The sequence below is a fragment of the Schistocerca cancellata genome, unplaced genomic scaffold, assembly GCF_023864275.1.
Source record: "Schistocerca cancellata isolate TAMUIC-IGC-003103 unplaced genomic scaffold, iqSchCanc2.1 HiC_scaffold_1148, whole genome shotgun sequence".
NCBI classification, from domain to species: Eukaryota; Metazoa; Arthropoda; class Insecta; order Orthoptera; family Acrididae; genus Schistocerca; species Schistocerca cancellata.
Window position 1 is genome coordinate 1,147,086 of NW_026047147.1, and position 26,175 is coordinate 1,173,260.

General features: G+C 41.1%; 1 protein-coding gene across 1 annotated transcript in view; it reads right to left on the reverse strand.

Annotated features, from left to right (window-relative positions):
- Window positions 1-431: 431 nt before the first annotated feature.
- Window positions 432-26,175, reverse strand: part of LOC126159884 (uncharacterized) — a 533,313-nt gene continuing 507,569 nt past the window's right edge. Inside the window, exon 4 of the mRNA XM_049916693.1 lies at window positions 432-839. Coding sequence (XP_049772650.1) covers window positions 449-839 — 391 coding nt within the window. The 3' untranslated portion in view covers window positions 432-448. The remainder of the gene's footprint in view (window positions 840-26,175) is intronic.

Here is a 26,175-nt window from a genome sequence, read left to right on the forward strand (position 1 = left end):
GGGAAGAAGTGACGTTACTGCAGCTGGGCGACGTCTTACACAACAACCGGTATTCTCGCATTTGTCTCTTGGAAGAGATTAGGTGTTTAAGTTTCGAAATACAGGTGGTTGTGAGAGACGTCGGCTGTATTCGTGTAACCTGACTGAATACTGTATGTGGGACGAGAAACACAAGAGGGAGAGAGAAGTGGAGTTTATGAATGATGGAATATTTGTCAGTTGTTGCCGAGTTTTTGCAGAAATTGCTTGGAAAATGTTTTACAGAGTGAAATCTCTAGAGGAAGGTTTGTCACGGTGGTTTACAGATATCTCCTGTTGTTGCAGTAGTTGTAGTGTTACTGGAGTAATTGTGTGGACTGCAAAAGGTAGAAATGAATAGAGAAAGCGATCTTTTTTTTTTCAATTTTTTATTTTAATATCCTGTACAATGAACTACTACTGGCACGTATTAACGCTCTGTTAGCATCTCGACGAGCTGCTGCCGGTTTTGCTGCCTGGCGAAGTCCAGGGGGGTGTTCCCCCAATCAGTCCTCACCCCCCTGTCGGCTCCGGCCTGCAGCAACGCAGCCGCCGCTTCTGCGTGGCCATAGTATGCCGCCAAGTGCAGCGGCGTCCACCCCCCCTGATTCCTCGCGTTGGGGTCGGACGCCGCAGAGAGCAGCAGCCGCACCACAGCCGCGTCGCCTCTCCCTGCAGCCCAGTGCAGGGCGGTCCACCCGTACACCTCGTCCCCCGCCCCCACGTCCGCCCCAGCCGCCAGCAACGCCCGCACCTCCTCCACCGCCCCCTCCTCAGCCGCCTCTCTCAGCCTCCTGCCTCGCTCCTCCTCAGAAAGGCTCCTGCACAAAACATTGACACACTTACTCTCTACTATCGAGACACACACACACACACCAAATGAAAGAAACTGTCACAGCCGCAAAACTGCCAACAATTCTGAATACACTTCTTCCGAGCGACAAGTCACAAATCTAGAAATCTCGCTTCTGCGATATGGGTTAACCAGCGTATTACAGACAGATCCACAGCACTAGCCCATAATCAAAAACTTCAGCCATCTGCCATTAAAAATAGGTGCACTCCATCTTGTAACAAATTCATTTGGCACATTTCCTCTTAATTCACTCCACAGATCCGTTTCCTTTCACCTCGGCATGCAGTTGCCACCCAATCCTTCATCTACATTCAAACACACCCCTAAAACTACCTTCTCTGGGTACCTATTCCTTCTGTCACTTAGGAAGGAAACACTAGAAACCATACACATCTGCAAGTACTGAAATACAATTTCCTCACCAGACAGCTAAGTGATTCAGACCAGTAACATGGAAATTTCCTGACATACCGACATAAAATATAAAAGTCACTGCTTCGTACACAATAAGTTGGTCGACATATTTCAAATACAACAAGGGAACCAGGTCGACTCTCCCTGACACACACACACACACACACACACACACACACACACACACACACACACACACACCTTCTACACAGTCCTCCTTATCCATTTTCCACTTGTCAATAATTAGTTAAACATTCATATTTCCTTTTGCCTGCTTTATTTGCTGAATTTTTATAGTTTCTTCTTTTAACAGTCGAACTCAGTATCTCTTGCATTAACCAAGGATTTCTATTTGGCCCTGTTTTTTACCTATTTGACTTTTTCTACCTTCTCTGAAAGCTACCGACTCATCCCCCAAAACTTTATTCTTTGTTTGTCATTGTCCTAGTTTGTTATTGTGTGTACTGTTCAAGTCCATTGCTTCCTTCTCTAACAGTAAGTTTATCACTTTTTTCGTTGTAACATAACCTGTTGTGTTTGCATCCCAAACATTTCCCCACTTCCTACCTTTCCAAGTCTTGCATCTCATCCTGGCGTTCTATTGTTTTCTGCTTTGTTTCACATTGTCTACGGAGCATACTGATTTTGATATCAGCATGTGCTCCATATATAATACTATTAACCTGGACACTAAGTATACAATTTGACACTATCGATGATGTTTTCAGTGTGCATGTACCACATGTAGGTGTGTGTCATCTTATATTGAGCGTTTTTAAAATTTTCTTTACTTGTAAGTATGTACTTCCTGCGCCAAATTACGCGCTATTACCCGCATGATTTGTATGCACGAAAAGTGAAAAATTTCTGTTTGTTGCCTGCTCCTGATATAATTTCAACACTAATTCTCTGTGTCTTCCATGACTGCCAGTCGAAATGGGTGTGCTTCTGTTGCCTGCCTGAGGTGGAGGAGGGTTTTAAATGTTCAGTGGATTCCAAAGTCGATCAAATCTGCAGCTGATTATCTTGGTCAATCAAAGCAGAAAGTACTTTAATCTCTATACAGGAGGGAATCAACATCTGCATCTACATGGTTACTCTGCAATTCACACTGAAGTGCCTGGCAGAGGGTTCAATGAACCATTTTCATGCTACTTCTCTACCATTCCACTCTCGAATGGCGCATAGAAAAAAGGAACGCCTTAATCTTTCCATTGGAGCTGTGATTTCTCTTATTCTATTATCTTGATCATTTCGCCCTACACAGGTGGATGCCAACAAAATATTTTCCATCAGAAGAGAAAGCTGGAAACTGAAATTTCGTAAACAGATTTCGCCACAAAGAAAACCGCATTTGTTTCAGTGACTGCCACACCAACACGCGTATCATATCAGTGACACTCTCACCCATATTGCGCGATAACAAGAAACGAACTGCCCTTCTTTGCACTTTTTAGCTGTCCTCCGCCAATCGTACCTGGTAAGGATCCCACACCGCGCAGCAATATTCCAGCAGAGGACGTACAAGTGTAATGTAGGCACTCTTTGGTAGGTTTGTCGCATCTTCCAAGTTTCTGCCAACAAAGCGCAGTCTTTGTTTCGCCTTTCCCACAATATTATCTGTGTGGTCATTCCAATTTAAGTTGCTCGTAATTGTAATCCCTAGGTATTTAGTCGAATTGACAGCCCTTAGATTTGTGCGATTTATCGTATACCCAAAATTACTCTGATTTCTGTTAGTACCCATGTAGATGACCTCGCACTTTTCTTTGTTTTGTGCCAATTGCCACTTCCCGCATCATAAAGAAATTCTCTCTAGATCATTTTGTAATTGGAATTGATCGTCTGATGATTTTACTAAACGGTAAATTACAGCGTCATCTGCAAACAATCTAAGGGGGCAGCTCAGACTATCACCTAGATCACTTATGTAAATGAGGAACACCAGAGGGCCTATCACACTACCTTGCAGAACGCCGTATATGACTTCGAGTATGAACTGTGACGTCTCTGCGAGGAAATCAAGAATCCAGTCACACAACAGAGACGATACTTCATACGTATCAAATTTGATTAATACTGGATGTATACGTGGACAAGGAAAAAAATTCCCGGATTTTTCCCAGATTTCCCGCTTAAAAATACACTTTCTCCCGCGTGAAAACACTTTTTCCGTCATTAAGTGACAGTATATTTTCTCTCGGAAGTGCAAAACTTGTCAATCCTTTGAATGGTTATGGTTTTGGACATGGGCGTAGAATTTCCCGGCACTTTAGAAAACGAAACTCCGGGAAAAAAGACACGTTTTGGAAATATCTTTGATGTGCAGCAACACGTACGTTGCGTATTTCCATATTACGACAGCACACATTGGAATTCCACCAAACACCGCATGTTACTTTCCGAACCACTGAAATCGAGATAGCGGTGCGCTTTTGTAAGCCAGTCACAGCTCATGTCACGTGATCTCGCCAGCTCAAGACAGCGAGTATTCAGAGCATAGGACGCGTGATTTAGTCAGCCAATAGCAACATCGCTGTTAAGCAGCGGTAACACACAAGTTAAGGGCTTACATTAATATACATAGTGTTGCTACAAGAAAAGAAAAGCTTCCACATATAATATTGGTCACAAAGGTTAATAAGCTGCAAGAGAAGCTAATCTTTCGATAAAATGTTGATTTTTTGCGCGTGTTACACTTTAAGACACATCACACAAATGTGGCAGTAAAATTTTTAATGACATAAATGTCTGATCTCCAGGGTTCGAAATTCTTCTACATGGCTTGTTATCAAAGAGTTGATTTTTAAATGGAGTCGAACACCGTGTGATTTAAGAATTCCATGGTACATCCTCGCGCATAGTCCAACTTACGTTAAAGGATATTTACTTTGAAATTAACGCTTTTCAAACCAACATTCGCAATATTTTTCCACGACCTGCTGGAAACAGGTTTGTTCCAGCAGCTGCCGGAGAGCGCCAGGTAAGAGGCGCCCACGCTTGCGCAGCTAACATGACGTAGGAAGCCCGTATGTACGTACATGTAAAACATTAAAAGATCTTGCATTACATTGTAAAAGCAGTAAGATGTCACAGGGTACTCCAAGAGATCGTAATTTCGTGAACCGTACTAAAATGTGCACATTTAAACTGCAACTTAAAGCGCACATTCGTGTGTCCAGATTCAGATGTAAATTTTCTTGGAGAACCAGTACTGCATTATCTCATTTTTGATTCTTTATTATGGCATAATGCCACACGTGATAGAAGATGAAAAACTTGCACCGGAAACGCAGCGAACACTTGAAACTAGCCAGTACTGTGGAATTAAAAATTTCGTTTAAAATACTTTGGATGCCTCTGCGGAAAAGGTTAATAAAAGCCAAATTTCTTTAGCAAACAGACAAAAATAACTTCATTGTTCTGCAAAGCAATTGGTGCTTGACTGTCAGAAAGGTGGAAATAAAATAAAATCTGAAACTAATAACGTATATCAGCCTTCGGTAATTATGTGAATGTATTTTAATTCACTCGATACCTCCCGGCCAAAGATATCTGTTTTGCTTTCATTTGACGCGAGAGTAAACGAAGGAGAAACAGTAAAACCACTGAACGTTAACACGGGCCACGTGGAGACTGCCCACTGTAGCTCGGACTTCTCTGCGCATCAGCCTCGCATCTACGATATTTGCGAACCGGGTCAATGCTAAAAAAAAAAATTCGAATTTTCAAAATTACCCTATGTGCATCTTGTAAAACACATCATTCTGAAAAATTTGAAACAAAAACATACGTGTTCGAGAAAATATAAGACATGTTATTTGGCCTTAAGTGTGCCAAAGTGCAGTGCCACGCCTCTTCATACAGCCTTCTCCTATCGCACGTCACTGTATTTCGCTCTGTGGAATTGAAACGTGTATATTTTGTAAGCGATGACATCAAATTATATTCAGGACAGTGGAAGTTGAAATGTCCTGTGCTGCCTCTCCTGCTCCCAGTCAGCCAGTCTGACAGCCTGCCCCTCTTTATTTTTTAAAAAAACTCGCCATTAATAGCGGATGGGATTATTTGTAATCGGGAGAACAAGAACTCTTCAGACAATTTGGACTCTTTATTGCCTAATAGCTAATAACTTCCTGTTTTGTGTGACGAAAGTAAAATATAGCATGCATAAAACCAATATAGACAAGAGACAAGCAAGAAAGTACACATTTCAATTCTTACCTCCTAGCATTTTTTCTCTCTAATCTTGCTACAGCTTTAAATGGCGTGCTTTTGCTTTCTGCACAAGAATCTATTACCTCACCAAAGTTGGTCAAACTTTTTGCTGCATGAAAAACCGAAATTTCGTTATCTAATACTGAAAAAGCTGTTAATACAAATAATACCCAAGACTGTTGTGGTTTCTGGATCTGATTACGTTTATTTTGTCGCTGTATGCTAAATAAAACAAAACAGGCCTTTCTAATATTGTAGCAAATTTTGTAAAACACACACACACACTTACACACACACACACTCTTACACACACACACACACACACACACACACTTACACACCAAATTAGCGAGACTGTTTTGGCACAGATAGTCATTTTTAAAATACGATAGAATGTAATTCACTAAGTACATATATCAAATTCCTATTAGGCTTACAACCAGCAAAAAGCTTAATGTTAGGAAAAACTTTCACATTTTACTCATACGCACCAGTTTCTCAAGCATGAGATCGGAAAGTAGTATTACTAAATTCTTATATAAATTTGGAATAGTCTCGTCCTTCCATAATTTGTGTGATGTCCCCGTTTATTCTGCTTCCTCGTTCTAACAATCTTGTCATCACCAATTCTGTGGACATTCCTGCCACTGTCAAAATTTGTTCGCCGATCAACTTCAGTAACACTGCCAGAATCACCGGTTTAGTTACCCCGCGATTGTTCTGCCATTAGGCGTTGTTACAAATTCGTACAAAACGTTTTCTGCGTTACTTCCGAATCAGAACTTAAGCGGCTGCTAGCCGGGGACTGTACAACTGGTCCTTACTAGTGTAGCGATCTGGGCAGAAAGTTTCTGTCAAAATTTCATTTTCTTGGATACAACGAGAAGATAATACGTAATCTTACCCACTTGTTATTCCTGCAGTCGTTTATTTCCATTCTGGTAGGCTGAATCTATGGATTTCGCTACTAATTATAACAAAGCTGAACATTCGAAAACCCAATCAACCACATAATCAGACAGCGACTGGCATTTATCCGTTCGGCTTTACTCCGCTCAGCTAGTACGGCCCCATCCCCTTTTGTCTGCAGAAAGTTTATTTTCTAGATGTGATTAGGATTCTCCTGACAGAGACATCACGTACACTACGCACGCATTCAAAAATCAACTTACGATTCATTCAGAAATGAACTTAAAATGTGTTCAGAAACCAACAAGGATGCGTTTCAAAATCATATAAATGATCGATAGATCAACGTGCGCTGGATGCTAGGCGCTTTGTGAAACAAGTTTTTCCTTGAGAATATGAATTTGGCGCCCCCTTTTCCCGGTACCATCTAGCTGTTTGCTGCGACTGCTTGCACAGCGGAGAGCCACATTCCTGTAGCCAGAAGCGGGAGAATCTGCTTCTCAAACGCGACTCAGCTGCGCATGCGCATGAGCTCGCTCGTAACTGCTAACACGAATGTAATGTAAACAGTTGTGACTTCACGGTCATCGGAAGGAATTTGTTGTTATGAAGTATTGCACAGTCTTCCTAAAGCCTTTGACACGTTTTGCTGTTGGCAGACGCTTGCGTGAGGACTGTGTCGTCGTCGTATATGGCGCATTTCGTTTGCATTTTAAGTTATTTTGGTTTTTTCTCTAGTTAAGTTTCATTGTTGCAGTATTATTCTGCAGTTGCGGGATACAGTAATATCATTTGTTAGAATAACGGTTCTTACCAGTCAAAATTACAAAAATTTAACTGAAAACTAAAACAATGAAAAATTCCCGGAATTCTAAAAAGTTCCGGGGTTTTTCCTGGTTTTCCCCCGGATTAAAAAGTTCCCGGGTTTTTCCCGGATCTCCCGGTTGTCCCGGGACGTATACACCCTGTAGAAGATGAAAACGTGCCCTTGAAATGCAGCGAACAGTTGAAAAAAGCCAATAGTGTGGAATTGAACGCTATGTTTCAAACAAACTGGCTGCCTCAGCGGAAAAGATAAATAAAAGCCGAATTACTTCAGCAAAACGACAAAAGTAACTTAATTGTTCTGCAAGTTAAGTAATGCTTGACTGTCAGAAAGGTGGAAATTGTATTAAAATCTGGAACTAATGACATATTTTAATCTTCCATAATTGTGTGAATGTATTTTAATTCACTTGATAGCTCCCAGCCACAGAAACCACTCTCTTTCATTTGACATAACAGCAGTGAACAAAGAGGAAACAGCAAAGTCACTAAATGTGAACACAGATCACCCCCCCCCCCCCCCCACTACAAGTCAACTTCGAGGAAATTTAATACGTGTTATTTGGTCTTAAATGTGCCGAAGTGCAGCGGAAATTAAAATGTCCTTTGTTTTTGAAACAAAATAACCTCGCAATTAATACTGGATGGAATTATTTGTAACCGGAAGAAGAACTCTTCAGAAAATTTGGATTCTTTATTGCCTAATAGCTAATGACTTTCTGTTCTGTGTGACATAAAATGAAATACAGGATACATAAAACCAGGTAAGACATGAGACAAGCAAGACAGTACATATTTCTTCAATCCTTGCGTTCTTTTCTCACTAATCTTGCTCTAGCTTTACATGCCGTGCTTTCCTTTCTGCGAAAGAATCTGTTACCTCATCAAAATTCGTCAAATGTTTTGCTACGTGAGAAATCGAAATGTCGTTGTCTAATACTCAAAAAGCTTTTAATACAAATAGTACCAAAGACTGGTGTGGTTTCTCGGTCTCATTACGCCTATTGTCACTGTTTGCAGGACGAAAGAAAATAGGCCTTTCTAACAAAACAAGCGAGATTGTTTTGGTAATAATGGTCGTTTTTATAATATGGCAGAATATAACTCGCCAAGTACCAATATGAAATGCCTGTTTGGCCTACTACAAGCAAAAGGCTTTATGTCACGAAATAGTTTCATGTTTCATTCATAAGCTCCCGTTTCTTAAGCATGAGATCGAAAAGTAGAAAAGTAGTAGTACGAAATTTTTGTATAAATTTGGAACCGCCCCGTTTCTTCTCCTTCCTCGTTCTAACAAAATCTTCTCATCCCTAATTCTGTAACTATTCCTATCATTGTCAAAGCTCATTCTCCAGTTAACTCCACTAACTCTGCCAGAATCACCGGTTTAGTAATTATCCAGCGATTATTCTCCGGTTAGGCGTTACTACGTCTTCGTACAACGCGTTTTCCGCGCTACTCCCAGAATGGAACTTACGCGGCTGCTAACCAGGAAATGTACAACTTGCCCTCTCTAGTGTAGCGACCTGGTCAAAAACTTTCTGCCAAACTTTCATTTTCTTTGATACAGCGACAAGATAATACGTTAATATTTCGTATCTGTTATTGCTGTTGGTCGTTCATTTCTACTCTGGTAGTCTGAATCTATCGACGTAGCTATACGCTAATCATCTGCATACCAGTCAGCTCACTGTAGCCCCATCCCCTTTTGTCTGCAGGAAAGTTCATCCACGAAACTACTTCTACTCTTGGCGTGTCTGACAAGGTGGTACAATGCAGCAGTCTCATCTTCAGGCAGTGACTGACTCTGCTTTGGATTTCATTTCAAGTCCCTCCAGTTTCTTACGTTTCAGACTTGATAATTTTGCTTTTATTTGCTTGATGTCTTTTAATCTTGTAGGAATTGCATCTGTCTGATCGTAGTGTTCCCTTAGCACGCTGTAGTAGAATTCTACAGTCTGTTTCCTTTCTCTGGACATATCTATACTGAAAGATATTAAAACTTTCCTTAGCTTCGGTTTCGCTCGTTGGGTCCACCATTCTATCACACTTGGAAAGTTGTTCAGTGAATGGAGACATTTCCCAAGCTCTGGTTAGGGCATCTTCTAAGTCTTCTTCTGATAATAACGAAATATTTAGATTCTACTGGCTTCTTACTCTTCTGGTAGGTTGTGGTGTTAAATTTACGCAGGTCAACAACGCACTGTGATCGGAAAAACTAAAACAGATTCTGTTTTCAGTACTTTAATCTGCTAAATTTTCCGACACGTAAATTCTGTCAATTCTTCTACATGAATTCGCAACAATATAAGTAAAGTTCACGATTGTTGGTTATTTTATTTCCCACGCATCTTTTAAATCAACAACGAGACGTCTCAAGTCAGTTGCGTAATTGAAGTTGGGGATTTGATCCTTTCGACTCAATACACAATTAAAATTTCCCCCTATTAAGTTGGAGGGGGTTTTTCCTCAGTAAAGAAATTACGCTTTCATTAACCCTTTCAGACCTGGTGGTCACAATTGTGTACATAAAGTTTGTTCACTAATATTTCGCTGACAAGAAATTTCTGGTGCATCAAAACTGACTGTGCACATTTGTGTAGGTTTATTTTAGCCATGCTCCAGCTTCTGCTGCTCTCTTGTGAGCAGTCAGAGAACTACATAGTAAAATATACTCTCTGGTGTTGTCTCTCTGTGGGAAGCCATTACTCGTTGACTATTGCTGTAATAGTCACATTGTGGGTTTTGTCAATGAATTTTTTGTGTGGTTTCCTTCTTTCGGAAACATTGGACTTTCTTTCATTGGAATTTTCAGCAATTTCATTCAGTTCATATTTGTGTTATGTATCAGGTAAATTTAATGTACACATTTGTGTACAACAGGTCCTTAATGATGTAAAATAGGAAACATAACCTAAAATTTGACTCAGATATATTTGCATGGTGATGGTAGTTATGTGTGGTATTTTTTTCAGTAATTTCAGTACCAGCAGCAAGGAGGAGAATAACTGACCAGTACACATTATTTTACTTTATATTTCTGCCTTTTGACTTACAAATATGGACAAGGAATATCTTTCTGTGGAGAAAGATTGGGACTTGTTTATGGACATAATTGAAAATGGTGAAGTTTCTGACATTAGTTTGAGTGGAGATGAGGATGACAGTGTACCACTTATTGAGAGGCAAATTCCTCGAATAGTGAAACGTGTTGGAGCAGATAAAGTGGGCGTGAATGATGTGTGTAGAAACACCATATCTGAAGATGAAGATGACGGAGATGTGATGGATGCTGAAACGAACTTTTTATGCAATGAAAACAACCCATAATTGAATAACCTGTGTGACAACATGGTGACACCTAAAGAATCCATAAAATGGAAACGCAAGCCTCTAAGTACCATTGCAGAAACATACAAAGCTCCAAATTTTGAAGAATCTGTCTTGTGTTCTCCAATACAATACTTCAAAAGGTATATACCAGATGATTTGTTCACTAGCATGGCAGCACATACTAATATTTATGCATTACGACAAGGCAAATCCTCATTCAAGCAGATAACTCAAGAACTAGAGGCGCTATTTGGTTTGCATATACAGACTGCCGCTTTGAAATTTCCCACATTACGAATGTATTGGGATACAAGCCTGAAGGTAAATGTGTTTTGGGAAAACATGTCACGAGACAGACTTTTAGAATAACGAACAAATTTACACTTGAACAATCTGGAGAAGCCACCTGAAAATAAAGATAAATTTTACAAAGTCAGGCCAGTTTACACAGACATTCGAAAACGCTACAGTGAACTTCCTATAGAAGAGAATGTTTGCGTGGACGAAGGAATTATTCCTTTCACTGGGAAGTTTTCTGCAAAGCAGTATGTCAAGGGGAAACCAAGTCCATGGGGAATCAGAGTCTCCATGTTGTGTGGAAAGAGTGGAACAGTGCATCATTTCCTTTTGCATCAAGGTGCTACAACTGAACTAAATACCACATGCTGTAAAAAATTTGGATTAGGTCCTGCTGTTGTTTTAGGATTTTCTGTTCCACTCTCAAAAGGTAAAGGTCATAAATTATACTTTGACAACTCCTTTTCATCTTATCATCTGTTTCAAGTTCTGAAATCTCAAGGCATCGATGCAGCATGTACTGTCTGTCAAAACAGATTTGGAAAGAACTTGCCTTTTTCACATGATAAAACAATAATTAAACAAACCACAGGTTACTGTGAAGAAATCACTAGTGCTGATGACATTACCATGTGTAAGTGGTTAGACAATAGGCCAGTTGTATTATGTTCAATCTTTGTTGGTAAAGGCTCAGTGGATGAAGTCGAGCGTTGGGACAAAAAGCACCATAAATATGTGAAAGTAGAAGGACCTGAAATAGTGAGAAGATATAATCATGCAATGGGTGGTGTGGATCTATTTAATCAATTGATAACCTACTACAGAGTTTTCATCAGATCTTGAAAATGGCCTTTGCACATGATTTTTCATGCTGTTGACTTTGCCATTGTGAAAAATTGGTTGGAATACAGACGAGATGCACACAACCTGTCTATCCCAAAGAAGAAGCAAATGGAGGTTCTTTCCTTTCGTATCAGGGTAGCAGATGTATTGATACTGTGCCAAAAGAAAGTGACTGGAAAGAAGAGAGGGCGTCCGTATGATGGACTGGCTTCAGACATGAGTCATACCAAGAAAAAAGAGGAGAATTACGACCAGGTACAGAAGGTACAGAGATACAGTTTGATTTCATTGACCATTTGTCTTTACATGATGTAGGAACTCCAAGTCATTGCAAATTTACAAAATGTACAGGGCGTTCAAGAATTCAGTGCAGAAAATGTAAAGTATATTTGTGTCTCCAAAAGGACATTGTTTTTCGCAGTTTCATACTAAACCTTAAAATCAAGTGTTGACCATGGTTGTTTAAACAAGAATGTAATATGGAATTATTTTTATTGTTTCCTCTGTTTTAAAGTGAAATAAAGTGTGGCATAATTGATCCGTACTGTTAACCTCCTTAATGTATGAAGGAGACTCACCGGAATGTAAAATTGATTTCAGACTTTTTTTTACAAGTAAATAAAAAATCAGGTCTGAAAGGGTTAAAGAATGTGGCTCTTGCAGCTTTATTACTGCTGCCAGAAGGAGCATATAAATTGACTATAGTGACTCCTGCTACGTTTACTCCAATACCTCACCCCAATTCTAATTTATCAACGTTATGTACGGGGATGCCCTCTCTAACTAAAATGGCCGTGCAACACTCGTTTCAGTGGAAATACTGTAAAAATCGACGTAATTGGACAAATTTAATTGCGCGAATACCACTTCCTGCAGGAGAGAAATATCCGTCGCTGACCCATACAGAAACTGTTTCAGAGCAGCTATTTTAACATCCGACTGTATCCTATTAATGTTTAAAGTGGTAATCGTATATGACTAACATAGGGGAGTGACCTTTTTTCCCCGCTAGTCTATCATTTGATGCCACTCCATGCCGGATACTTCCTGAGAATCTGACTGGAGACCACCGTCCCGGTTTGCTTTAGAACCTTTCTTTTTACTTTTCTTGCGATTTGCATTGAGTCTGGCCTTCACCGAATGTCTGCTCCGCCCACCCCCTGAGCAGTTTTCCACTGAGGGCGGTGTCGGTGGATCTGAGGGGCAGTCTTGTGCCACCATCTCGTCTCGTCTGCCAAAGGCGGCGCAGACGCAGTTTGCAAACGTTCTTACAATGCCCCGTCACTTCTATGATCACTTTCGTTTGCTGTTTGTGTGTTATTGCTGTAAAACTCCGCTTCTTCGTCTTGGGATTTGGGCTGTGACGTCGCCTGTTGTTGACAATCACTCGCTACCTCGTCACGTTTCGTTTCAGTTGCATCTGCAAGTGAATCCGTCTGCGTTGGTTGACGTACGGGTACTGCAGCACGGGGCTGTGGCGTCACCGAGACGAGCGCATTGCCATCTACTGGCACGTCCAGCGTTACAGAATGGGGCTGTAGTGTCACTTTGACCTGTTCGGGTGATGGTGGCGGATTCGATTTGTTTACTGATGCACTTGACTCAAGAGTTTGAATCTATGCTGACAATATTGTCTGAAACAGTAGTTCCCAGTACTGTTTTCTGAATGTCACCTACAGCTTTCAGCGACAGGCTGATATCTTCTTCATCTGTGCTACTGCCGCTACAAGTTCGACGTCTCTTGTTAGTGGCTATACTACTTTTTCCAGCCGGATTGTCTACAGTGTCTTTCCTGAGTAAAGGTGGAAATGCTTCAAGAGTATTTTGTGGCCCGTCGTCCACATTTCCCGTAATGCTGGAAACTTCACCACCCGTCATTGATTTTCGGTCACAAGATCAGCCAGTTGTAAATTATTCTGCAATACAAACACTTTTTTTGGACAGTTTTGCCAGAGATGCCCACTTTCATATGTGAGAAGTCAAAGTCTGCCCATTGTATATAACGTGCGCTTTGTAGCCACAAACCAAAATATGAGATGGAATGTTCTGTTTGACATGCATATCGACAGAACAAATCTATGCTGGCTTGACCATCGTTCATTACAAATTTGCCTGATGTCACCATATTTAGATAATACGTCTTTTAAGTAGCAGTTTTCTACCTCAGGGGGCAAATTAAATTCTCTGACTTGTTTATAATCAACATCAGCATTTGAAATGGTAACTCTCTACTCACCAAATTATCGCGATGGCGGAATTCAGCTATTCCTTCAAATTCCTGCAAAATCCGTTCCAGCACCAACGAGAAAAGCAGCTTCACAAAAAAGCAGTATTGCCCCAAGTTATAATAAGCAGTGTGCGTCTGATCCGAAGTAACGCCAATAACGTCAACGATCCAGTCATGAGATTACGGGCTGCTTTGTCAAATCCAAATCTTGGGGTACGCTTTCTGGGAAACATGGTTGCCATGTCAGCAGTTAACAGCTCGCGAAAACAAGGAAACTAAAATGCTGCATCACCAGAATCGATTTTACACAACACTGTAACGCAGAGACTGAACGTAAAGTCGTAAAACCCAAACAGAAACGCCACAGCGCGCCCGGTCAGGACGGCCGCAAAAGCCGCTATTCTGGTCCCAGACAAACGAAACTTTTGTGTAATTGCTTGTCGAAAGGCTATGAACGATAATGGACACCGTCCAAAGTACAACTGTCCGTAATACAAATATATTTTTAAATTATTTAGCAGTGCGAACCAAACTGCGATCTCTGTTTACGTTGCTACGCAGAGATACGATCTACGATACAGGGGTTCACTGATGTCGCTTTGAGTACTAAAAACTCAACGGAATTGCCCATTGCTCTGCTTCTTTCGATGCGTTGTATTTACATGTGACTTTTTTTCCTGGAAGGGTAATCGGAAGTTTGCGTCAATGACAGAGTTACCGCCACAATCTTATCTTTACAGATACGCACTAACATTGAATTTACTTACGTTATTACAGTGCCTGTGGTATTCAGAATTACGATGCAAAGTTCTTGTGCACCTCCGAAGGAACGGGCAAAGCGGTGACTGCAGGTACTATGAAATACGAGAAACGCTTCCGCAGTCGCGAATACGGACAACCACCAGATGTACAGTGGAATGACGACAGTGAAAGTTTGTGTCGGACCGGGACTCGAAGCCGTGTTTCCCGCTTATCGCGACCGGTCGCAATATCGTATTTATTCGCAGTCAGGTAAAATGTCTCACCTGTACAGATGTACGAGTACACGCTGTAGCCGCCGTAGTGCCTGTTCCATTGGAGACGCAAGCATATCCAGCGGAACTTCGCACTGTGATTCGGAATAACACGGGCTCTGCAATGTCGTATTCAGTATATTGTACAACAAGTACGTTTAGATGAAACTTACACCAGTTGTCTTAGTAACGTTACTGGAACCTGAATAACCGTTACTAATCTGTACAAATATAAAAATACCAGTTACTGCTATTATATACGCGTGCCCTAATTGCTTTGTACATTAGCATTTCCAACGACAGAGTCCAATGTTATTTACACTAATGGGAAACGTCTAATTTTTCTGGAATGAAAAATTTTGTGAAGATAACATTAACAGCTATAAATTGTTTGCAGGCACGTGTTTGAGATGGACAATGTTATGTAGAAATTGTCCCCACAAATCAAAATCTTTGAGTGCAACTGTGTCAAACAGAAGAAAAAATTTTATTTGGTAATGCAAGCTGCCAGTCCTACCTCGTACATTATGTTCGAACTTCGTCCTACGCAGTGCTGTGAGTATGTACTAACTTTAGAGTTTTTTAGGTCCTTGCGGGAGAGTTTAAAATTCCAACTTTCCTCGGCGCTAGCGGCAACAATCATTCGCTGAGGTGGCGACAAAGGTCTGTGGGCTGCATTACACGGGGAATTAACGGAAAAGTCAACTCTGCTTCTGCATTACTACCACGTGAATTTGTGATTAATGTCTGAATGTGCTCACAATCAGTAATGTGTCACTATTCAAGTATGGTGCTGGTTTCGTGATTTTGTAGATAGTGTGCTGGCTTTCTAGTGACATGGCGGAATGAAATGAAATGATCATTTGGCATTGTTGGGCGGGAGGCCCCACGCGTGGGAGTTCGGCCGCCGTATTGCAAATCCTTTTTAGTTGATGCCAATGATGATGACATGATGATGGACACACAACATCGTCTCGAGGCAGAGAAAATCCCTGGCCTCGTCGAAAATCAAACCCGGGACTCCGAGCGCGGGAACCGAGAACACTACGGCAAGACCACGAGCTGCAGACGCTTGGCGGAATATAGGCGGACGCCCGGGTTGGCGGTCATTCAGTGATAATGCATAACATACCTAAGAAATGAATAATTTAAGCAGTGCTGGTGGAGCGAGGTTTGCCATCCAACAACATTATAAAGGGCGCGGAAGAATTTGACGAAAAGTGTAGGGTGGATGGACAGCATGAAACATTGGAATTTGAGTATAACAACTGCGGGATCGCAACAGCTTATTTTCGGCGCTACCGGAGCATAATCTAAAACTGTCACGTGGACCTCTTTACTCAAAATGAAAGGTAATTCCCGGAAAATGTATACATAAACACAGTCTTTGGACGAACCAGCTGTCACGATGTGAACAAGATAAACTGAAAGCATCACGTTCACATATATCGTACTTAGGACTTCTTCAGAAATGAAAACAGTCACACGACCATGTGTCATGTATTAAAAAGATCAAAATGGAAATGAGTGTGCAGACATGTGGATGTGCTGATCATGTGCGCACATGTGCGACAGCAAACGACAGAGACATCTGTTATTAGACATGTGTCCTAAATGAACGGCGGCGGCTCCACTTCCCTATTAATGTGGTACAAGCAAGACCGCAACATACCCAGTCCCGTTTACCCCTGGTGTCTGAAACCTTAACAGAGAAGTACTGAGAAATGGCAGGTACTGTGAAAAAGCAAAGGACTCACCTCAGGGTGAGTGGCGGACTGCAACACATTCGCGTCGCTCGAGGCGGAGGGCCAATGTGGAGGCTGGCCGGCTGGCCTCGCCCGTTCGTCCTGTCAGTGGGCAGGTGGCCACTCCTTCAGCAGGGCCCGAGCAGGCACACGGGGGCAAAGGCTTGCTGGTTATTGGGAGCTCCAACGTTAGGCGGGTGAAGGAGCCCCTTAGGGGAGTAGCGTACAAGGCTGGAAAGAATTCCAACGTGCACTCTGTCTGTCTGCCGGGGAGCATCACCCGAGATGTGGAGGCGGCCTTGCCTGCGGCTAACGAGTGTACGGGGTGCAGTCGTCTGCAAGTAGTTGCTCACTTCAGCACCAATGATGCCTGTCGCTAGGGTTCTGAGACGATCCTCAGTTCGTACGGGCGGCTGGCGGATTTGCTGAAGACCGCTGACCTCGCACGCGGGGTGCAAGCAGAGCTCTCTATTTGCAGCATCGTTCCCAGCGTAAATTGGGGTCCATTTGTTTGCAGCCGAGTGGAGGGTCTCAACCAGAGGCTTCGTCGACTCTGTGACGGTCTTGGCTGCAGATTTCTAGACTTCCGCTATTGGGTGGGGAATTTTAAGACGCCCCTAGATGGGTCAGGGGTGCACTACACAAAGGAAGCGGCTACTCGGGTAGCAGAGTACTTGTGGCATGCACATGGGTTTTGTTTAGGCTAGGCAGTAGTGCGAGGTGTCCTGATGAACACTCACCAGTCGACGTGCAGGCAGAGAAATCAGGACGCGCTCTCTGTAAAGACACTTCAGCTATCAAGATACTAGCAGTAAGTTTTCACAGTGTTGAGAATAAAGTTCCTGAATTTACTGCCCCCCAGGAAGCGTGTGGCGCGCAAATTATTCTCGGGACTGAGACTTGGCTGAACCCTCAGATAGGAAGTTCTGAAATATTTAGTGAGGGTTGGACCGTGTTTCGGAAAGACAGATTAGACACCATAGGAGGTGGTGTCTTCATTGCAGTTGACAAAAATATTGTGTCTACTGAGGTCGAAGTAGAGTGTGATCGTGAAGTTATCTGGACACGTTTAACAGGGCTAGGAGAAATAAAGTTAATTGTTGGGTGTTATTACCGGACACCAGGTTCCACCGTGACAGTTCTAGACTCATTCAAAGGGAGTCTACATTCTGTATCGCAGAAGTACCCGGATCATGCAATATTAGTCGGAGGCGACTTCAACCTACGTAGTATAGACTGGGATCTCTATGGATTCATTACAGGTGGTACAGACAAGCCGTCGTGTGAATTACTTTTCAACACATTATCCGAAAACTGTCTTGAGCAGCTGAATCGACAGCCAACGCGTAATGGAAATATTTTAGATCTGGTACCCACAAACAGACCAGACCTCGTCGACGGTGTCAGTGTTGAGACAGGGATTAGTGATCACGATGTTCTCATTACGACTATGGTTACGAAAGTTAAAAAGTCGGTCAAGAAGGCTAGCAGAGTATTCTTACTAGAAAGAGCAGATAAGCAGTTGTTAGCATCCCACTTAGTAAATGAACCGACTTCATTGACTTCCAGTATGATAGATGTGGAAGTATTACGGGCAAGTTTTAAACACATTGTAAATCACGCATTGGACAAGTATGTGACGAAAATGTGGGTTACGGACAGAAAAGACCCACCGTGGTTTAACAGCGCAATTTGGAGAATGCTCAGGAAGCAAAGGCATTTACACTCACGGTACAAGAAAGATCGGGAGAATGAGGACAGGCAAAAGTTAGTAGAGATTCATGCTGCTGTAAAAAGAGTGGTGCGCGAAGCATTCAACCACTACCACCGTCATACCTTAGCAAAAGATCTTGCTAAAAACCCAAGGAAATTCTGGTCTTATGTAAAATCGGTAAGTGTGTCGTAGGATTCCATCCAGTTACTCACTGATCAGTCTGGCCTGACAACTGAAGACAGCAAAACAAAAGCTGACATTTTAAAAAATAGCATATGAGATATCTTTCACGCAAGATAATCGTACAAACATACCACCGTTTGAGCCTCGTACAGATTCCCATATGGAGGGCATAGTGATAGACATCCCTGGGGTTGTGAAGCAGCTGAATGGGTTGAAAATAAATAAATTGCCAGGTCCTGATGGGATTCCAATTCGGTTCTACAGAGAGTACTCTACTGCATTAGCTCCTTACTTAGCTTGCTTTTATCGCAAATCTCTTGCCCAACAAAGTCCCGGGCGACTGGAAAAAAGCGCAGGTGTCGCCCGTATATAAAAAGGGTAGGACAGATCCTCAAAATTGTAGACCAATATCCGGACCGTCAGTTTATTGCAGGATTCATGAACATATCAGTTCGAATATAATGAAATGCCTTGAGACAGAGAAGTTGCTCTCCATGAATCAGCATGGCTTTAGAAAGCACCGCTCCTGCAAAATGGAACTTGCACTTTTTTCACATGAAATCTTGCGAACCATGGATGAAGGGTATCAGATGGATGCCATATTCCTTGACTTTGGCAAAGCGTTTGTCTCAGTGCCCCACTGCAGACTCCTAACTAAGGTATGTGGATATGGGATTGGTTCCCAAGTTTGTGAGTGGCTTGAAGACTTCTTAAATAATAGAACCCAGTACGTTGCCCTCGATGGTGAGTGTTCATCGGAGGTGAGGTCATCATCTGGAGTGCCCCAGGGAAGTGTGGTAGGTCCGCTGTTGTTTTCTGTCTACATAAATGACCTTTCGGATAGGGTGGATAGCAATGTGCCGCTGTTTGCTGATGATGCTGTGGTGTACAGGAAAGTGTCGTCGTCGATTGACTGTAGGAGGATACAAGAGGACTTGGACAGGATTTGTGACTGGTGTAAAGAATGGCAGCTAACTCGAAATATTGATAAATGTAAATTAATGCAGATGAATAGGAGAAAGAATCCTGTAATGTTTGAATACTCCATTAGTAACATAGCACTTGACACAGTCACGTCGATTAAATATTCGGGCGTAACATTGCAGAGCGATATGGAACGGGACAAACATGTAATGGCAGTTGAGCGTATGGTCATCTTTGGTTGTTTGGTAGAATTTTGGGAAGATGTGGTTCTTCTGTAAAGGAGACCACTTATAGAATGCTGGTGCGACCTATTCTTGAGTACTGCTCGAGCGTTTGGGATCCCTAACAGGTCGGATTGAGGGAGGACGTAGAAGCAATTCAGAGGCGGGCTGCTAGATTTGTTACTGGTTGGTTTGATCATCACGCGAGTGTTACGGAAATGCTTCAGGAACTCGGGTGGGAGTCTCTAGAGGAAAGGAGGCGTTCTTTTCGTGAATCGCTACTGAGGAAATTTAGAGAACCAGCATTTGAGGCTGACTACAGTACAATTTTACTGCCGCCAACTTATATTTCGCGGAAAGACCACAAAGGTAAGATAAGAGAGATTAGGGCTCGTACAGAGGCATATAGGCAGTCATTTTTCCCTCGTTCTGTTTGAGAGTGGAACAGGGAGAGAAGATGCTAGTTGTGGTACTAGGTACCCTCCGCCACGCACCGTATTGTGGATTGCGGAGTGTGTATGTAGATGTAGACGTAGATGTAGATCTATGTTCTCAGTTGTTTAAAAATGACTGGGTACTGCAGTTCCGTTTTGTAGCCATTGGTGAAAACTCAGTGTTTGCTGTGCCACCGAATAACAGGCAGCCAACGTAAGTTTTCAATTGAAAGACACTACAATACATGTCACAAAGACGAGTGTAGTGTACTCAACAGTGAAGAATGGCAAGCAAAATTAAATGTCCTTAAGAAAATGGATGAGACACATCAACTCAATTTTACAGTACGTCAGAGTAACTGATACTTACGGTATATTGATAATTTTTACTTATGGACCGTCTGACAGCAACTGAATAAAACACAATTTTAGTGCCATACGCGTTTCGCCTTTATTTTCTGCAAGGCATCATCAGTGGCCTGGAATATGTACATATGATTGCTATTTTATTTACATTTTTGTCACTGTGCCTATAGGTTATAAACAGTTCTGGTGGTTGCTATTTCCTATTAAGTAGTCATGTTTTGAACTGTACTTACAGGTTGTGTGGACAATTTCTTACAGACGATACAGCACATAAAATTCAACAAAACATGCAAAAGGAACGATTTAATTCCAAGTTACATTAATGTAAAGGTTAAAAACAGTTCTACAGTGGCACAAAAGTCGAAATCATTTGCAGAACGATATTGGTTACTACATGAAATTAAGATGCTCTATTCGAAAAAAACAGCACCTAAACATGATGCTCTATGAGACACATCTAGAATTGGCAAAAAAACGTAGGAAACGCTGCAGTTTTCATGGCACTAGTAGAGAAAACTGAACACAACACATTCACAGCAATGAAACATTTACAAAAACAAATATAAGCAGAAGATAATGAAACTAACAGTAAAAAAGACGCAAAAATACATTTACATTTTAAATGTGAAACCACATGAACACCAACACACATTCCATCCATGCTTAGTTAACCTAACAGAGACAGATCTACACGAAAATGAAACAATGCTCTTGGAAAAAGGTTTGAAACACTGCACCAATAGCAAAGTGAACAATCAATACATAGAAAATCTCATAGTAGAAACTGAACACATCCTTACACGTGAAGAACAACAAAATCATTGTGAAATAAACATAGGACTGACAAGAGAACTAGTAAAAGAAGAAATAAAAGGCATAATAAAACAAACACAATAAGAACAACCACACAGAAGCAGCCACTATGAAAAGGTTAAAACAAAAGTTAACAAACAATAACGTATTAATAACAAGAGCAGACAAGGGAAATGTAACAGTACTAATGGATAAAGAGCAATACATCACAAAAACCAAGGAATACATAAACACCAATGCCATACGAAAACTGAAGTCAGATCCAACTACAAGATTCCAGGCAAATGTGAAACGAACACTGAAAAGCATTCAACACACACTCACAGACAAACACAAATACTACTTAACACAGAAAAACCCACAAGCACCAACACTCCGCAGTCAACCGAAAGTACATAAAGACGGAATGCCAATGAGAGCTGTTATCAACTTCAAGAAAGCCCCAACACACCACATAGCCAAACACCTCCAAAAGTTAGTTACAAAACACTATAAAGTAGAAAACAACAAAATAGTGATAAACCCAGGAAACCTAATAGAAAACATGCAGAACATACAGGTACCACAAACAGCATCACTGATTTCATTCGATATAGAAAATATGTACACCTCCATCCCTATCACAGAAACAATAGAAATCATAGAACAAAACCTCTCATCCCACAGCAACCTCACCACAGACGCAATAAAAGAAATAACAGATATGCTCAGACTGGCAACTGAACAAAACTACTTTCAGTTTGAGAAAGAATATTATCTACAAACTGATGGACTGCCCATGGGATCCCCAATATCAGGAACACTAGCAAACATTTCCATCAGTCACCTAGAAAATCAGATATTTGAAAAGATAACCACAAATGAAAGTTTCAAAATCATATATTGGTACAGATACGTGGATGACGTTATTTGTCTGGTAGATGAGCCAAGTGAAAAAATAGATGAACTCCATTCAGAAATAAACAAAGCTCATCAGAACATAAAATTCACACTTGAAAAAGAAAAAGAAAATCAAATAAATTTCCTTGACATTACAATTAAAAAAGAAAATGGCAAACATACATTTAACATCTTTAGAAAACCAACAGCCACAGACACAATAATACATTCCACATCCAACCACCCCCACAGCCAGAAACTTGCAGCACTAAGACACATGTTACATAGATTAAACAGAATCCCACTCAGCAAGAGAAACTATGAACAACAAATGAGTACAATCATACAAATAGCTACGAACAACGGGTATGACACACATGTGGTACACAGCCTCAATCAAAAAATAAAAACACTAATAAAAAACAAATACAACATTTCCAGAATACAAAATAACTTACAAGCTGAAAACTTACAAACACACTCAACAAACACACACAATGACAACACCACACAGAAAAGAACCAGATGGTACACCATGACCTACACACATAAACTAACACACAGAGTTGCAAACATCCTAAAGAGACAGGGCTTCAAAATAGCGTATAAGCCTTCAATCACGCCTAAACCAGCCAGCTACCAAGAGGGACAAATGCCAACAATCAGGAATTTATAAACTTGAATGTCAAAGTTGTGATCAGTATACACAGGCATGACATGCAGGAATTTTGAAACAAGATACAAAGAACATATCAGATGTTGGAAGTATGAAACAAACCATTCCACATTTGCAGAACATTTAAAACACTACAACCATCATCCTACAAACATGGAACAAGAAATGAAAATAATGAGAATCAGCAACCATGACAAACATCTTATACAAACACAAGAAAACTTCCACATCCAGAAAGCCATAGCAGAAAACAAACATTTGATAAATGAACAAACACACATCATCACAGGCTCCCTACTACACTTAATAAAGGAAATAACATAAAACACACAGCACGAAACAATAAAATAAAATTAATAACACACACACACACACACACAAGACACAAACACATACTCAAACGCACACCCAAATGCGTACACGAACAGACCACAGATACTTCAATAATTACACTCATAAGTTTCGATCTTTGGCAAAAACATTTGACAGTTGGCAACAGAAACCAAAACATTGCATTAAAACAAGAGTTCAGTGCATAGTGCTGTGGAATGTGGAAAAAACCGCAAATTGGCGTTCATATGAAGAAGAACAACACCAAAAATGTAACAGGAGAGTAATATGTAAGAAATTGTCCACGCAACCTGTAAGTACAGTTCAAAACATTACTACTTAATAGGAAATAGCAACCACCAGAACGGTTTATAACCTATAGGCACAGTGACAAAGATGTAAATAAAATAGCAATCATATGTACATATTCCAGGCCACTGATGATGCCTTGCAGAAAATAAAGGCGAAACGTGTATGGCACTAAAATTGTGTTTTATTCAGTTGCTGTCAGACGGTCCATAAGTAAAAATTATCAATATACTGTAATATTACACGCAACTGAGGAAGACAGGACTACAAAAGTTGAAGATGTCAATATAACTGATACTTCTTAGTTTCTTGTGTTACATTTATGTCTATTTTACTGTATGCTGTACAATGTACTGTTTTCAATTTTCCAGAATGACAACCACACTTAATCTTCACTGCAAGCAAGTTTTAGAATTGCATTAAGAATTGCGCAATCTGGAAACCCTTTTACGAAGGGGAGTTTGTGAAAGGGTGTCTCACTGATGCTGCAGAACTTGTGTGCCCCACGAACGTTAGCAGGTTTCAAGAAATCAGTCTATCCAAACGAAGTGACAAAGACGTATTAGTGCTATGGCCGGCAATGTGCACAGGCAGCTAATAAATAAGGCAAAAGAATTTGTTGCTTTCTCTGTTGCGCTCAATGAAGCAATAGACCTTACAGATACAGCCCAAGTTGTGATATACATATTACGTGTCGATAACGCACTTTGTGTAACAGAGGACGTTTTGGACTTAGTACCTTTGCAAGGGACTACTACAGGTGCGGACTTACTCAAAGATGGCGAGCAAGTGATTGATGGTGGCGGTATGGATTGGAATCGGTGAGTCTCAGTGACCACAGATGGAGCACCATCAATGCAAGGCCATTGCAGAGGACTCATAGCACGGATGCGGCAAAAGCTAGGGTGCACAAATGAGACGTATGGAATTCACTGCATTCTGCATCGAGAGGCGCTTTGTGCAAAATCAGTAACTTTAGCAAACGTCATGCAAATTGTTGTGCATACTGTAAACTACCTGAAGACACATGGGCAAAAGCATCGCCAGTTTCGGCAGTTCTTGGAGGAATTAGGAGCGGAGTACGGCGACATAGCTTACTATACTGAAGTACGCTGGATCAGTTGAGGTAAAATGCTGAAAATATTTTTTGTTTTACGTTTGGTCATAGTAACATTCTTACATGAGAAGGGAAAAAGTGAACCTACGTTGGAAGACCCTTGTTGGATATCAGACGTTGCATTTCTTGTGGACATTACGTCTCACATGAACAGCCTAAACATCAGTTTGTAAGGTGAAATTAATTTAATTTCTGACATGTTGGAAAAAGCAAATGCCTTTGAAAGGAAGCTTGCGCTTTGGGAGCGCCAGCTAATGACTGAAAACACTGCACATTTCCTGACTCTTGGACTGGTCCATGAAAGAGCTAGATTTCAAGAATACATATCAATAATTGTAAAAATTAAGGAACAATTTCGAGCACAATTTGCAGATGATACGAGTTTGTCTCCTGCCATTCGCCTGTTTGCTCGACCGTTCTCGTCGTCAGTTGAAGATGCTCCGAATGTTCTACAGATGGAACTGATCGACCTACAGTGCAATACAAGACTGAAGGACAAGTTCTTTGCAGTGCGAAGTACAGAAGAATTCTACGAAAATTTTTCACAACAAGAATTTCCACACCTGCACAAAGATGCCGCGAGACTTATGTCCATGTTCGGGTTGACATATGTTTGTGAAAGGTTTTTCTGGGTGATGAAAATGAATAAATCAAGGCTTATATCAAGTATAAGTGATGAAAATCTTCACAACTGCTTGCGTTCGTCAATGAGCTGATCTTTTACGCCCGATATTAACTATATCATTTCTCATGACCAGTGATAAATGTGTTTGGATTTATTCCTTTCATAATAAAAAATTATTGTTTAGTAACTGTGCATTATTGCATCATTCTGCTCCATGGTACATTATTATCAGGAAAATTGCTCATTAAACCAATTGTTCCAATGTATACTTACATTTACGGTTTTTTTAATGTGTGAAGGGCTACGCTCAGCTGAGGTCGATAAACAATAACCTTCATACAATTCTCGGTTATTATACAGATTTTAGACGGAACTGATAATAGTATTGAAATAACAGGTGATCGAGACATCTGCGGTTATCATTCTGTTCAGAGGTCAGTGAGACAGAAATTATGTGGGTGTAACTGAGGGCACCGAGAATTAGTTATAGGAAACCTTGCATTAGTTTAATGTTACTTGTAATCATGAATAAGGTTCGCTGGAAGTCACTAACTGCTCTCTTTCTTAAATACTAGATCAAAAACGTTACGCGTATTTGCTTGCCGTCAGTCAAGCTGCCTTAATAAAAACCCACGGTTGTTAACTGTATTACTTTTCTTACTGGATTTAACTGGTAACATAAAAGTAGATGTCTCAATGAGTAGATTGTGACAGTATTTTAAATGTTTTAATACGCAAAATACCTTCCCATGATTGGCTTGCAAGCTGTGGAAAGAGCACTAGAATGCGCTGGTACAGAGTACCCCAGCAAATGGATAAAGCGACATCTATGCATAGAAACGTGCACTACATGAACGCTGGCAGCTGTGGCATGCACGCTGTGACC